Here is a 14166-nt window from a genome sequence, read left to right as displayed (position 1 = left end):
CAGTGGACTCCCAATATAAGGAATCACTTGGAGAAGCGTTGCGAGAATGTGGTAGAGGGTAGCGTCAGCAGAGATTCGAATACGGGCTGTCATCTGTCCCAAAGGAGAGTAACTAATGAATTAGACTACTAATCTTATACTTAAGTGAGATATTAATATTAAATGCAAAGAACTAAACTAAGATTTCTAGATATAATAGTAATGAGTGTCCTTATATAGTTCCTCCTTTCTGGTCCATACCTTGAGGAAGTTGAGGTTATCATAAGGTCCTATTATAGACTGTTTGCCTAAGGTCCATGGTGTCTTTATATAATTACAGTCCCTTATGGACTGTTACTATTCCTTAGCATCAGGAATTATTAGTCACATAACTTAACTGCTTTACATCAAGCTGCACCGCCTTTCTCATAAGCCCCATCCAACCATTCCATGCTGCCTGCAGGTGTTCCATAACAACTAAATCTTAAAGAAATATCATTTCTAAGAGAAGTGCTCCTATCTCTAGTTCCCTTGCTATCATAGAACATCATCTGTCTACTAATAATCTCTGATGTTGCTGTGTACATGACTGTTGATTTCTCTGCTCTACACCCTATGCTGTCGCGGTCCTCGCGCATGAACTGTTCATCCCAGTTCTCCGCCCCACCGCTGCCTGAGATGGATCTCTTTACCTATAATGATGCTCACAGGGTATGGATCTGCCGCCCATGTGGGTATGCAGTGCTCATTTCCCATCTCCAAAGCCATCTGGCCACCCGGCACAGGAAGCATCCCTCCGCCGCAACCCCAGCTCTCCGGGTCCCCGCCCAGGCCCTGATGGGCCGGCGACCGGCTTGGGATCCCACCCAGGGTGCATGTGTGCCCCCACCCCCACAGAGCGCCCCCGTGCCTGGGCTGCCAGTCTACCAGGGGTACCGCTGCCCGCGCTGCCCCTATGTGGCGCGGGCCCTGAGTAATCTGCCGAAGCACCAGCGGCAAGCCGACCCGGATAAGAGACATTTCGAAATCTTGAACAGGGCCTATCTACGTGGGACAAGTCAATGGCTAGTGCGAGCATCCGCTGGTGCTTGAATTGCTTTTAGCCAGATGGCATTTTGATGTTGTTCCTATGCTTTGGAATTTGCAAGAGCTCGTCTGGGTCACCACTGAGGCCGATGCGATAGCAGATGAAAAGAGAGATCTATGGAGAGACCAGAAACGAGAGAGTGAGAGTTGTATTTTCTAAGTATGTGCCCTGAAGAAGACTATCTGATCGAGGAGAGCGCAGAGTAGGGCGAAAAGAGCGAGAGAACCAGAAAGAGAGAGAGATAGTGTATTAGTTAAGTGTGGTCTCCTAGAAGGGGACCTTATCTACAGGCACCCACCCCTTCACTATCCGGTAGTGAGCGCTGAATCTTCAGGCGCCCACATACCTCATCAAACAGCCATCACCAAATGTACGAGGAATACAACACAGCACACCGAAGAGTAGGTCAAGCTAGGCCGCAGGTAGGAGTCATGAGCGAGGTCGTGTCCGAACTGGACATCAGTTCGCCCAGGGGAAAGATAGAGTCAAAGGAATCAATATCATTCGAATCAAACTAGCAATTGCAAGTAGTAGCTAAGAACAGCATGGTAAGAGGAGAAACCCCCTCTACCTTCAGCAAGATGCCACCCCGGAGGGTTGAACCCCGAGATAGGCACGAGTAGTCAAACTGCAAAACAAAAGAAAAGAATACAGCTATGTTTCCTCACTACATTGCCTCCCCCCTCAAAGCCCGACGTAGCGCTCGGTCCTGTACAAGACCCATCCTACAGTCAGACAGTGGTTTGAGGGCAAAAGTCTTAAAAGGTGCAGATGCAGGTGCTGCTCGCTATTAGCATAGTTGCCTGAGATCATGATAGAACAGTTAACTCACGGGTGTCCTAGCCACCAGTGCCCACCACAGTAGCCACCAGTGCGTCCACCGCCCAAGCTCCTGCACTGCGCTCGATGTTAGCACGAGGGTAGGGAAAGTGGTATAAAGCCATGATGTAACATACATGTTCGCTGCATTGATAGCGATCGCCAGGACATCCAAATCCGCGCTTAGAGATTGCTGGGTGTTCCTCCGGCCACTCCGGCTGGCCAGGAGCAGCCTCTTCGCGGACAGCTGGAGCAGTGTCGGCCTCAGCAAACGGAGCTGCAGTGACGCCAGCAGCGAGGACGGTCAAAATAACAGCGGAGATCTTGGAGAACTGCATTTTGAAGATGTGTATTTCTTAGGTTAAGAATTTGAAGTAGTAGAGTTGTAGTTTCTTGTCGTTTCTTGGGATGGTTGTTAAAGCTGCCTGATTTATCGTATCAAGCCAGGTCTTGAAGGGGTTTATATAGATGCGACCTGACCGTAATCACCATGGCTTCTTTCTCGGGCACAGATGAAATGCATCACAATTGCTCTAAAGGAGGCAAGGAATACTCGTGTTGCTCTGTCAGCCTTGTCAATTATAGTCATGCATCTCGTGTTGACGCAGTATTTCTGAGCTACTTTCATATTGATCTTGCCAATTATGGCTACAGACTCTAAACACTCGCTCTTGTGTTCCCTAATTCAGGGTCCAGGTCTGGGGCCGAATATCATATTAAAGCTAAGTTTAGACGTATTACATCAACTAAGATCCTGTAAGTGGCCTGGCTCGTAAAGTTCGTGTTCCTGGCCATCACATGGGGTAGGAAGCCACTAGGAGTTAAGCAGCAGGGTATACTCTAAAAATAGCATCTAAGAGGATAAGGCTTGAACTTAACTCATCAAGGCCCAAGGCCAGTCTTCTTGTGTTGCAGATTGGTGGGGAGGTTAGTCTGCAGATCACCACTGCAAGTGATTGCCAGACACCAGACTCTTGTTGGCATCTCCTACTTTGCAGTATACATTGCCGACTCCAACTTCGCCTCACCCTACGGGCTCACGCTGGGGCGCTGGCTGCGCGATCAGGAGGATAATAATAGAAACATTTTCAAACCATTCACAGTCGGCGGACGCAACTGCATTGGGCAGAACCTAGCCTGGGGGGAGTTGCGACTGACCCTCTTGCGGGTGCTGTACAATCTCGACATCGAGCAGGCCGGGGGCCAGGATCGGACCCGCTCCTGATTAGGGTAAATTCTGCGAGGGAGGGGGCTTTTCATTTGTTAGGGGGTGTTGGGTAGATGCAATTCTTGTATGTGGTATGGATAACCAGAGATTAACTGCCTAGATATCTACCTTGCTTTGTTACAGCTATTCGAATAGGAAGGGCAAAAGACAGTGAACTGCACCATGGTGAATATTGAACCCTGGGAATAATGAACAAGATTTGGGTGATATAGCACCTAAGCACTAAATGGTAAGACCCGCGAGTCTGGCAATATTGACCATCAATGTAGATTCTAGACAACGTCAGACTGAGGATCATACTATACCTACTCTTCAACCCAAATGAAGCAAACCACATCAGACTCTAACATAGCCAGAGACCGAACATACACCTTTTGCCACACAGTAAATATACATCCATAGGTACACCATCGCGACAGATATAAGGACAGGATAAAGACACCACAACCACCGTTACCACAGCCACAATCCTCCACCAACTAACTAGATAACTACACCTTACTCCTAACCTACCTAACAGCAAGAATCTCCCCAGTCCTTGCCGCCCAGGACTACTCTGTATAAAAGGTCGTCCCTTAGGTCTCATCACAGTACTAGATGTATACGACGTTCTCCATCTTACTATTACTTGACAATCTGAAGAATCAATGGGGAGCATATGCCCTCACGCACCTTTTTACAAAGTACAAACCCTAGACATGGTGAAAACACAGGCAAACATATACAACAGCCGGGATAGCTACTACCTGGCTGGCGTGTGGCCAACCTGCCTAGGCCGAGCTAAAAGCCACCATCACTAAGAATGTCCCGAATTTTTTCGACCTGATAATCATCAAGGGATTAAAAACAAGGGTAGCGGGTTCCTTAGGCATATTCCTTTTTTATGCGCCACCTGCTCCTTAGTTCTCCGGGGCAGATTATCTGCTATACATTGATGAGCCCGACTGAGACTCCGGGAATTCAGGACTGATAACACCAGTTCACTTTGTCTGCACTGCTGCAGAAGCCCCATCAAATGTCTCTACAGTGAAGTAACTCCCTAGACTGACTGCAGTGTCCTCGGAAGCTCTGAAGGGAGGATGATTTCCCAATGTAGTATCGTCACTGCCCATCAGAGGTTTGCTCTCGGCATTGATGAGATCTGGAGACATTGCAAGAACAGCCACACCCACCCCCTGATTTCCATCCATGATATCGTAATCCGGCGGGCGAGAGTGTGTTTCTGTCTGGTGACCCCGAGAATCTAATTAACCTTACTCTTGTGCAATAACAGGTACGACAGAAATGCGTGATAACATGAGGAGTCTCAGCAGGTCTTGGCATCGGGTTTCAGAAAACAGTCAAAGAATATAAGGCTGGGGCGCCATTTTTACAAAAGCCTGTAGAGATTACGGCTTTCTGGCCCTCAATATCTGACAGGGCCACGCTCCATACATAATTCTCATGCCCCCAAACTCACTCGACACATCCATCCAGCCCATCTCCTTGACCGTATTCAAATACTCACTGACATACCCCGCCATATCCACCACAACCAAGTATCCCCCCGACATCAACACCCTTGCAGCCTCCCCTATTGCCTGCTTCCTGGTCGCTTTATCCGCATTATGGATTGACAAACTCGCCGTCACCAGTGAAAACACACCATCAGAAAACGGCAACTCAGCAAAACTCCCCGAATGCAAGACCGTCTGCTCACAGACCCCCAGCGCAGCGGTATTCTTGTAAGTTGCCAGTGGCGAGTTTCCGCTCTGATCGCCTTTGACGAATAGATCGATGCCGTATGCGGGGTGTACCGGTGACTCTGAAGAGTTGAGTTGTTTCTTGATTTGGGCGATCTTCAGTAAAACCATCCCTCGGCCGCAGCCGAGGTCGAGGGTGGGCGATCTGAAAGTTTCCCTGGGGAGGTTGGCGAGGAGGTCATCCCACACTTGGAATTTGCCTTTGGTGGTTGCGTAGAGGTAGAGTGGGGATAGAATGTTAGAGGCGATCAGCCCGAGAGGTGAGTCGATGCCGTAGGATGGCTTTGAGGGAATGTCATGTGCGTCGAGTTCTGTAGATAATCGTTCGATGTGGTTTTCTGGGATTGAGGACGAGTAGATTGACTGCGACATTCTGCCTGTAGCGTGCCGAAGTATGTCTAACAGGAGATGTGAAAAACCTGGGGAAGATTTATCGCTGAGTGGTGTAAGTTTATCCTCTCATTCTCTCCCTTTGCTGTTCTTTTCGTGGACTTTTATATTATGGTTGATGGTCGCAAAGAGGGGCATTCTTGGAGGGGAATTTCTTTCTCAAGAGTATCATAAGGCCAATAACTCGTATTTCAGGCAGCAGAAAAACCAGCCAATACCACACAAATCCATATGATATTATGGAACAGTTCAGGTAGATTTTAGAGCTTGTATCTGCAATATCACAACAGAGTCAAAAACGCCCTCATTTATGTTGGACCACGTGGTGAGGATCTGATTATTAAAATAAGTAAGGTAGGTACAACGCTGGGACGAAGTATTCAGATGAAACGTGCCTATCTAATCACATCTCCATTTTCAGATTGAGCAAGGTCAAGAGAGATAGCACCTATACTAGAAGATGACTGGATTACTAGATCCTTATAGTTATGCTTCGATTAAAGCTTGTTTGATATATATCTCCGGGTGAGCCAACAGATACGAAAAACATGGCAAGAAAGACAAAACTCCCCTAGACAGAGAGCATGCCAGAAAAATGGATCAAATGTTTATCAACCCATTCGACGCAAGATGAAGACACTCGTTGACCGCATGTTTGCAAATTCCATGACGTTGCAGGTGAGTGAGATAAAGGTGGTCTTCCGCATCCCCCGATGATAACCGTTTCCGGACATCGCAACATCAACGCCCAGAGAATCGTCAGAGTACGTGGCGAACTTCAAGAACGTTTCATAATGGCAGGAGTCCTCAATTCCTTGCCTCATTACATGTATAAGTAATAATCGTCGGATGAGGCTGGCTGGACTAGTGCACAATGAGGATCCTTTACGGACTATCGAAAATAACAGCATAGGCCAAGACCATACTGTCTTCCTAATCGTCACGATAAGTGATGGTAAAGTACCTACAGGGACTACGCATTCAATCTTAACTCGAGGGCGAGGAGAGCTCTGATTTGCTAGGACTGCCGGTCTGCATAATCTATCACATTGTGCAGGGATCGACAACACTAATATGCGTCTCTCTGTATAGCTGACTCTGCTATGAATGTGGTTGGTACTAGGAGTGGTCACGCAGCATAAGACCTGCATGAGCTGGAACCATCTCCTCAGCCTTTTGAGGGCTGAATCAAGCGAGTAAACGACGGGTAATAAATACGGCTGTGATTCTCTCTTGCTGCAGCTTCTTTTTTGTTCTCGCTGCTCTCAATACCGAGACAGTGGTCAAAGTCGATTACTAGTATAGAACCAACTATCCGCTTATTCACAGCATGGACAAAAAGGCAAAAGAAGATCTCGCTTCATCAACGGCGGCCTCAACCTCGGCTATAATTGAAAACTTTGTCGCTTCCTACGAGAAACACCGCGACTTTTACAATCACACCGCAATGGCTGCTAGAAAGATCTGCGAGGCAGCACTCGAAAGACATCATATACCATGCCTAGTCAGCCATCGAGCAAAAGAACCGGCCAGTCTACGCAAAAAGTTATATGCACGACAACTGCTTCGAGGCCACGTCTACTCAGACAGAGAAGAGATCAAAAACGACATATCTGACCTGGCTGGTGTGCGCATTGCTCTCTACTATCCCCGGCACGGAGAGGAGGTCAAGCGCATACTCAATGACGAATTTACTGTCGTGGAAAAAAAGACCATCAACCACATGGGCATTGACGAAGCAATCCACGGCGGCTACGATCGACGGTTCCCGGGCTACTGCGCAAAGCACTATCGAGTGCATCTCAAGAACGGAGCAGTCAACCAGGAAGGCGTCCCCATACACAACACAAAGGTCGAAATCCAGGTTGTGTCCGTGCTGCGGCATGTCTGGGCCGAAGTGGAACACGATGTGATCTACAAGGGGCAGCTCAGCGCAACTAGAGACGACCACAGGATCCTAGACGGTTTAAGCGGAGCAGTCTTTCTCGGAGAGTGCTTCCTGGATCAACTCTATCAAACCCAGGTAGCGAGGACTACCACCGACAACAAAGGTTTTGAAACGGTCTACGCGCTCGGATCGTTTCTGTGGAATTGGACAGCCTCGCTCGGGCATTGCCAAGTGGAATACCCTGCGGAAGTCGAGTTTCTGAAAAATCTGCTTTCTATTCTGGGGCTCAACAATCCAAGAACGCTGCGAGATATTCTGAGCCAGATCGACCTGTCCACTCGAGAGGGAAGCGAGTGGTATTCTTTCCGGGCGGCGTTTCACCCCGCTCGGTCCAGTCTTACGATGTTCATAATGGACCGGATCCTTTCGATGCCGGTCGGAGCCAGCAAGCTTGAAAATGCACCAATAGACAATTCCGGGGCAACCGATTACGCGAGACATGAGCTGGGCCTTATTTCTAGTTCCTTGATCTGGCTCGATCGGGTGTATCCGCTCTCGTCTCAATTGTTCGGAGCTCTCTTCGCCTGTGATTCATGGGACCATTATCTGCCTGGAATCAGGTGGCTTGATTCGCGAAAGGCCCAGGATTACTGGAGGGGCAATGCGGTGCTCACCGACGAGGAAAAGCAGCGGATCAACCGTCTCTTTCAGTGCTTTGCGCGAAGCAACGAAAAGCCTATCCGGCTTGCGTTTGCGCTTGCCAGGTTAGGCGTTTTGAAAAGATACGCTGCTGACTGGCTGGCGTTGCATCGCGTCATCTCACCGTTGCTTATTGTAATAAAGGCTCGATATTAGTGACTCTGCTTGCGACCACGGAGAGTGGAAGATACGGTGTGATCTACGCTGCCTAATTCAATGCATCACTCTAAGTTTGGAAACAGCATGTATGTTAACCTTGATTTACTGTGTGGATGTGGAGCTATGAAATATTCCTGGCAACTGTGCATAAGCCAAATTACACTTCTGCAGTCGAGCAAGCCAAGCAGGGGTGTTTCTTTGTTGATAGAGATGACAAGTCCAATGCCGAGCATACATGCCAATAGTCCTACAAGGCCCGCAGCAGCCCATGGTTGCCTAACGATACCACCTTCTAGCCGAACATTAATACCTCACAACACTTTCTAGCCTTGACAGTCCATGCGAGAGATATCAACCCCTCTGACGAAAACCTGCCAGCTCAACGGTTGACAGACCGTGCCAATAGTCCCTTGATTGGTGAAATGGTACCGGGGCAAAGGCACGCTAAGGCTTAGCGGCATGGCGGGTTCCGGGCCGTGCGTTAGTGGCCCGCGCTTTGGAAGCCGGGCAGCCGGTAGCCAATCATTCAGTGATGAAGGACTAGACCCACAAATGTGCAGTGTGCAAGTGGAGGTAACCGTTCTCTCGGGATTTGATTCATTCTATTTCAGTAGGCTTGAGGGATGATATGCTGGTGGGCTTTGCCAGGGTGCTTTGTACTCAGTCTGTCATGAATAGATGCGGATTGCGGTAATGTGTTCCTCACAATTTGTGTAAGGTATTGATGTTCTCAAGTGAGGAACACTCATTAGTGTCCTTCGCAGTTCAACAGTAATATACGATGAGGTATGTTCAATATGCCTCTACTGCCACTCGCAACGCTTCTAATAACCCTTCAATAGCTCCACTGTACGTACGGGATTTGGATAACAGTCGCAGAGTCTCGAACGGAAACAACGATCAACTACCCAGTCCACTCCTAATGCCATTAATGTACATCCCTGTCAGTCTTCCATGAGTCACCCTCTCGAACAAAGAAAACGCCTACGCCAATTCTTGGCGTACATTGGAAGGCCTGCAAGCACAGACGCGACATGTCAACTCAAAATCTTCCACAGTGTCGGGTTCAACCGTGGCTCAGAGCCACATCGTTGAACTATTGGCCGTTATGAATGCCGAAGGATATCGATTAAGGGCTTGCGGCTCTCATTGGTCTGATGCGTTCTGAAGAGACTCCTGCCTAAATAGGTCTTTGTAGACACTTCGTTAAGGTCTAACCAAGCCAAGAACAGGGTTGAGAGACCATCTTGAGATGGCGAGAGTGGTGATTCCTCACTATAAGCMTTTGCTCTTGCGAGGGATCATGATCTTGGTTGATTAGCTGTGTCCTGCGGCCATGGTAATATATATCAATCACTTCGAGGACAGAAACCAAATACCTCGGTCATCTTCATTGTCTCACAATCTCAATATCGACCATTCAATGCCCGGTACGTTTCGAACAGCCCTCATTGCCGAACAGTGTTCCTATTCACTAATCGAAGCAGAAGAGCTCACAGATATCCATTGTCTCCGCATAATCGAGACACTCCACGGAAGCGAGGATAGTCTCGATTCCAACGAAAAGGCGCTCGTCATCAAGATATCCCGCCTCGTTGAAGGTGAAGGATGGTTTAGCTCTGAGCGGGACATGATCGTCGTATCTTTCATGAGGTTCCTGCGTAATCTTGCCGTTGGCGAGGATATTGTGGAGGCCACCTGGTGCCGGTACATGAGAACAGAATATTATGCATGCTTGTGTAAGATGTCGCGACACAGAACCTTGGCTCTAAAGAGATGGCTAACTTGGGGATTGACAGGCGATGCAAGGGAAAAGAGGGACCGTCTAGCAAGAGAGGAGATAGGTCAATCATGATTGTTTGGAAAAAAGAGAGTGGAGAAAAAGCGACGTTCGCTAGTTAGCATTGTGACTATCTAAACACTGCCAGAAAACCATATCCGAAGTGCCTTCGAGAGGAATTCCCCGCGGCACTATTGACACACTTATACATCAGACTGCTGCAAAACTGAGTATCATATTTGCTTTTTCGTACCTTTTGTTCTTACTATTCGGATCTTTATCCGAGGGTTTGACCTTCATCTAAGATGACGGTCTTGAGTCATGCACGATCCGTAGATGCCCGATTCATCCGAGGTTATCCGATCAATACATAACGGCCTCATCATCACTCTTTTTCATCCAACAACATCGAGAACAGTATGTCTTCATCAAGGCAACATAATCAAAATGAGTGTGCACTTACTGCAGACCCGGAAACGGGCACCTCCCACCCACCGTCCATGGAAATAGAAGAACCATTGCAAGAGGGAACCCCCACAAATCTGTAGGTCGTCTCACCGAATCTATAGCCCGTCTAATTATCCAGGAAATCTACTCTGGTGGTTATCGCCGCCTTCATGAGTATCTTCACCGGCTGTGGCCTCAACTTCGCCTTCGGTGTGTATCAAGAACTCTACGAATCCATGTCCCAACTCCCCACTCGCACCCCATTCACCGGCGTCTCTCCCGCCCAGATTGATCTCATCGGGACATTAGCCGTCTCCATGATGTCCCTCGGAGCGCCATTCGCCTCAGGCTGGTGCAGATCCTACTCCCCCCGCAGGATCACTCTAGCCGGGACGATCATCTTCGCCATCGCGAATGTCCTCGCATCGTTCAGCCAGCATCTCTGGCAATTCGTCCTCACCCAAGGTGTCCTACTAGGCTGCGGCACATGTCTCACCTACATCACCGCCGTAACCGTCGCCCCAGGCTGGTTCACCACCCACCGTGGCCTCGCCATCGGAATTATCTCCTCCGGCACCGGCGTGGGCGGCGTAGCCTGGGCGCCTGCGCTGCGTGCTCTGAACGCCCAGATCGGGTTTAGGAATACCCTCCGTCTCACGGGCGGTCTCTCGACAGTGCTGCTGGGCGGTGCCTCCCTCGTGCTAGACTGGGACCCGCGCACCAAGCGCCAGATCGAAAGAGAACGGCAGACATCCTCCGCGTCCCGGCTCCGCGTCACGCTCGTGGACTGGCGCGTCGCGCGCTCTAGGAAGTTCATCGCCCAGTGCCTCTCCGCCGGACTGCAGGGCGCGGCGTACTACGCGCCTGTGTACTTCATGTCGACGTATGCGCGCACGTTGGGCTACTCCGCCGCGACGGGGGCGATGTTCATCTCTATCTCGAATGCGTCGTCGGCTGTCGGGAAGGTGGTTATCGGGCATGTTGCGGACCGTGTCGGACGGATCAACGTCTTCCTGTTTACGACGCTGATGAGCGCCATTGCGACTCTGGGGCTGTGGTTGCCTTCGACGGTATTGGGTGGGAAGGCCCTGTTCGTCGCGTTTGCGATGTTCTATGGTGTGTTTGCCGGGGCGTATGTGAGTTTGTTTCCTGCCACCCTGGTGGAATTGTTTGGGGTGGAACACTTTGCCAGTGTAAATGGGTTTTTGTATATGGTGCGCGGGTTTGCGGCTTTGGTTGGGACGCCGGTGGCAGGGGCATTGATTAGGAGTGGTGGCTCCCATGTTGACCAGGAAGTGATGAGCAAGCTGTTCTTCAATACGAGTATCTTGGTGGGTGTTTTGCTCGTCGGTGCTACGGTGGGTGTGGTGTGGGTGCGAATCGAGGCGGCCCTCAGTATGATGGATCGTCAGGCTGGCTTCAATGGAAGGCGCAAATGGAGGATTTGATGTATATTCCCATTTATTTGTATATATGCTCTGTCGGCAATAGATACACTCCCCTCATTTTCTCAAACACCAAGAACTCTCGGCATCGTATAAACCTTGTCAGTCTCGCACTAGATAAAGTCACCACAGCCCGGAAATGAACGAATACGAGCTTAGTAGATCAACCGGCCAAGGAGCTACATATATAAAGCCGTCCTCCCACAATGAAAAATCACCTCTCGTAATAACCCAGGCGAAACAAAATGCGTCTCTTCAACGCAACAACCCACAATTTGACCGACTTCCTCGGCGAGACTATCCCCCCCTACGCCATCCTCTCCCACCGCTGGCAAGACGACGAGGTCATCTTCCAGGTTATCCTTTCCGGGGCTGCACCAACCAAAAAAGGCTACGAGAAAATTACACAATGCTGCGCCCAGGCCCTCCGCGATAATCTGGGCTATATCTGGGTCGACACCTTCTGCATCGACAAGACCAGCAGCGCTGAGTTATCCGAGGCGCTGAACTCGATGTACGAGTGGTACCAGAATGCAGAGGTGTGCTATGCCTATCTGTGCGATGTCGCTGAGGATACGGTTGAAGTATCGTCCGGAGGAAGCGGGCGCGGAGGCTTTAATGACAGCGTGTGGTTCACGCGCGGCTGGACGCTGCAAGAACTCCTGGCGCCTACACGAGTGGAATTCTTCAATGCGGATTGGCGACCCCTCGGATCTAAGGCCAAACTAAAGGGGATCATTTCTTCTATCACCGGAATCCAAGAGGAGGTGCTCGACGGGACGCTCCTACCACAAGAGCTGAGTATCGCGCAGCGCATGTCCTGGGCGTCGGAGCGGGTGACGACCAAGGTGGAGGATATGGCGTATAGCCTGCTGGGGTTATTCGAGATCAACATGCCGATGCTGTACGGGGAGGGGAAGCGGGCGTTTATCCGGCTGCAGGAGGAGATTATGAGGCAGTCGGATGACCAGACGCTGTTTGCGTGGAAGAGTTCGAATTCGAGCGCCGATGATAGCTACCGTGGTCTGCTGGCGCAATCGCCGGCTGACTTTAAAGCGAGCGGCGAGTTCGTGCAGTCGCAGCAGAGGTTCAATCGCAGTCCGTTCGCAGTGACTAATATGGGGATCAGCATCGAGCTGGCTGTTGTGCACTGGACCATGGACGTGTACCTCGCGGCACTGGACTGCGAGACGCAGAGCAGGAAGAAACGGGTGGGGATCTTCCTCGCCCCGTTACCGCAGGACAACCAGTATGCGAGGGTAATGTGCGCGGGGGAAGATCTGCCAGACTTTCCGGCAGACATGAAGTCCGAATATCGCAAGGTCTACGTGAGACAGAGGGTTGCAGGGACGTCGAAGCCCCCGGGGCGCATGTACGGATTCTGGCTGCGCCAGTTCCCCCCGGTTTGGAAGGGCCCGCACTCCGAATTCGAGGTAACGGCGTACCATCCCTGGGACGAAACGGAGCGCAAGCTCTGCATTCCTCCGGGGAAACGAGGGACTGCGGGAATTATCAGGTACTCCATGCGAGAGGACTACGTCGTGAACCTGCGCGTCGGATTTGACGCCATGCTCAACCCCGTTGTCCAGTTTGGTGGGTCTCTCATGACCGACGCGCGGTTGAAAGCCCGCGATCCCAATGCCTTTGAGGTGCAGATGGCAGATGACTGGATGGATGAACGGAGGGCATGCGTCTACATCGGAGACAGGAACTACGGACTCAATCTGAACGACGGAATAATCAGGATCCTGGTCCTGGAGGAGGTCGTCAAAGGACAGCGGATGTGGGTTGTCTATATTGCAAAGCCGGAAAATGGAGCCTGGCACAAGGACTGTGTCTGCGACGGATGCCGGCTTACGGTGTTTGGGACTCGATATCGATGCAAGTTCTGTCCTGGATTTGACTACTGTTCCGATTGCTTCCAGAACGCGAGGCGCACGCATCCGGGCCATAGCTTTCAAGAGGACAAGCCTGTTTGGCATGCTGCAGTGCACTGTGACTGGTGTAGCGAGGTGAGTCTCCTGCTTATCTCCTTGTGCTTCGACTGACTTCACAGGGCGTATATGGAATCCGGTACAAATGCATGGACTGTGCAGACTTTGATCTCTGCTGTTACTGTATGAAAGAATCCCAAAGGGTCCATCCCGGACATCGATTCTCCGAGATTGAACGGCCTGGAGATCAGCCTCGAGAGACTCTGTCTGTCCGAGCACAAAACACAGTATCGATCAGCCAGCTTCAGCGCATTACGAATAACCGCGGTGCGAGCAGCTGGTCAAATCCTAGGAGAGCCTCGCAATGAGAGCGGGCTCCAATGTATCTACATTCATTGAGCAAGGGTGCTGCGAGGAACAGAGAGAGACGATGGACTTATTTGGATATGACAGTAGACGGATAAAAGACATTGTGCGATAGGATTGTCGATAGTAATGGACGACCGGGCCATCACTTGAGGACACCTCAGCTGCCGACAATTCTATAAAATCTACAGTGCATAGTTGAA

The 14166-nt window shown here is 50.3% G+C and overlaps 6 protein-coding genes across 6 annotated transcripts; 4 read left to right on the top strand and 2 right to left on the bottom strand.

Moving 5' to 3' along the window:
• Positions 1-594: 594 nt before the first annotated feature.
• On the top strand, positions 595-1071 carry Asppvi_007852 (uncharacterized protein; the record flags this gene model as incomplete). The annotated part of the gene is made up of 1 exon (XM_043303735.1): positions 595-1071. One exon carries the CDS (start codon positions 595-597, stop codon positions 1069-1071), a length of 477 nt encoding a protein of 158 aa, XP_043159670.1.
• A 679-nt stretch (positions 1072-1750) lies between these two features.
• Positions 1751-2223, bottom strand: Asppvi_007851 (uncharacterized protein; the record flags this gene model as incomplete). The annotated part of the gene is made up of 3 exons (XM_043303734.1): positions 1751-1775; positions 1899-1963; positions 2023-2223. 3 exons carry the CDS (start codon positions 2221-2223, stop codon positions 1751-1753), a joined length of 291 nt encoding a protein of 96 aa, XP_043159669.1.
• A 1870-nt stretch (positions 2224-4093) lies between these two features.
• On the bottom strand, positions 4094-5227 carry Asppvi_007850 (class I SAM-dependent methyltransferase; the record flags this gene model as incomplete). Its single annotated transcript, XM_043303733.1, has 2 exons — positions 4094-4356; positions 4573-5227. 2 exons carry the CDS (start codon positions 5225-5227, stop codon positions 4094-4096), a joined length of 918 nt encoding a protein of 305 aa, XP_043159668.1.
• A 1348-nt stretch (positions 5228-6575) lies between these two features.
• Positions 6576-7988, top strand: Asppvi_007849 (uncharacterized protein; the record flags this gene model as incomplete). The annotated part of the gene is made up of 1 exon (XM_043303732.1): positions 6576-7988. The coding sequence occupies one exon, from the start codon at positions 6576-6578 to the stop codon at positions 7986-7988; it is 1413 nt and encodes a 470-aa protein (XP_043159667.1).
• A 2400-nt stretch (positions 7989-10388) lies between these two features.
• Asppvi_007848 (putative MFS monocarboxylate transporter) lies at positions 10389-11666 on the top strand (the record flags this gene model as incomplete). Its single annotated transcript, XM_043303731.1, has 1 exon — positions 10389-11666. The coding sequence occupies one exon, from the start codon at positions 10389-10391 to the stop codon at positions 11664-11666; it is 1278 nt and encodes a 425-aa protein (XP_043159666.1).
• A 242-nt stretch (positions 11667-11908) lies between these two features.
• Positions 11909-13711, top strand: Asppvi_007847 (HET domain protein; the record flags this gene model as incomplete). The annotated part of the gene is made up of 1 exon (XM_043303730.1): positions 11909-13711. The coding sequence occupies one exon, from the start codon at positions 11909-11911 to the stop codon at positions 13709-13711; it is 1803 nt and encodes a 600-aa protein (XP_043159665.1).
• Between the last annotated feature and the right edge of the window lie 455 nt (positions 13712-14166).

The sequence above is a fragment of the Aspergillus pseudoviridinutans genome (genome assembly GCF_018340605.1).
Source record: "Aspergillus pseudoviridinutans IFM 55266 DNA, scaffold_5, whole genome shotgun sequence".
Classification (NCBI taxonomy): Eukaryota; Fungi; Ascomycota; class Eurotiomycetes; order Eurotiales; family Aspergillaceae; genus Aspergillus; species Aspergillus pseudoviridinutans.
The sequence above is the reverse complement of the archived record's forward strand: the minus strand, read 5'-3'. Positions and strand labels throughout refer to the sequence as shown.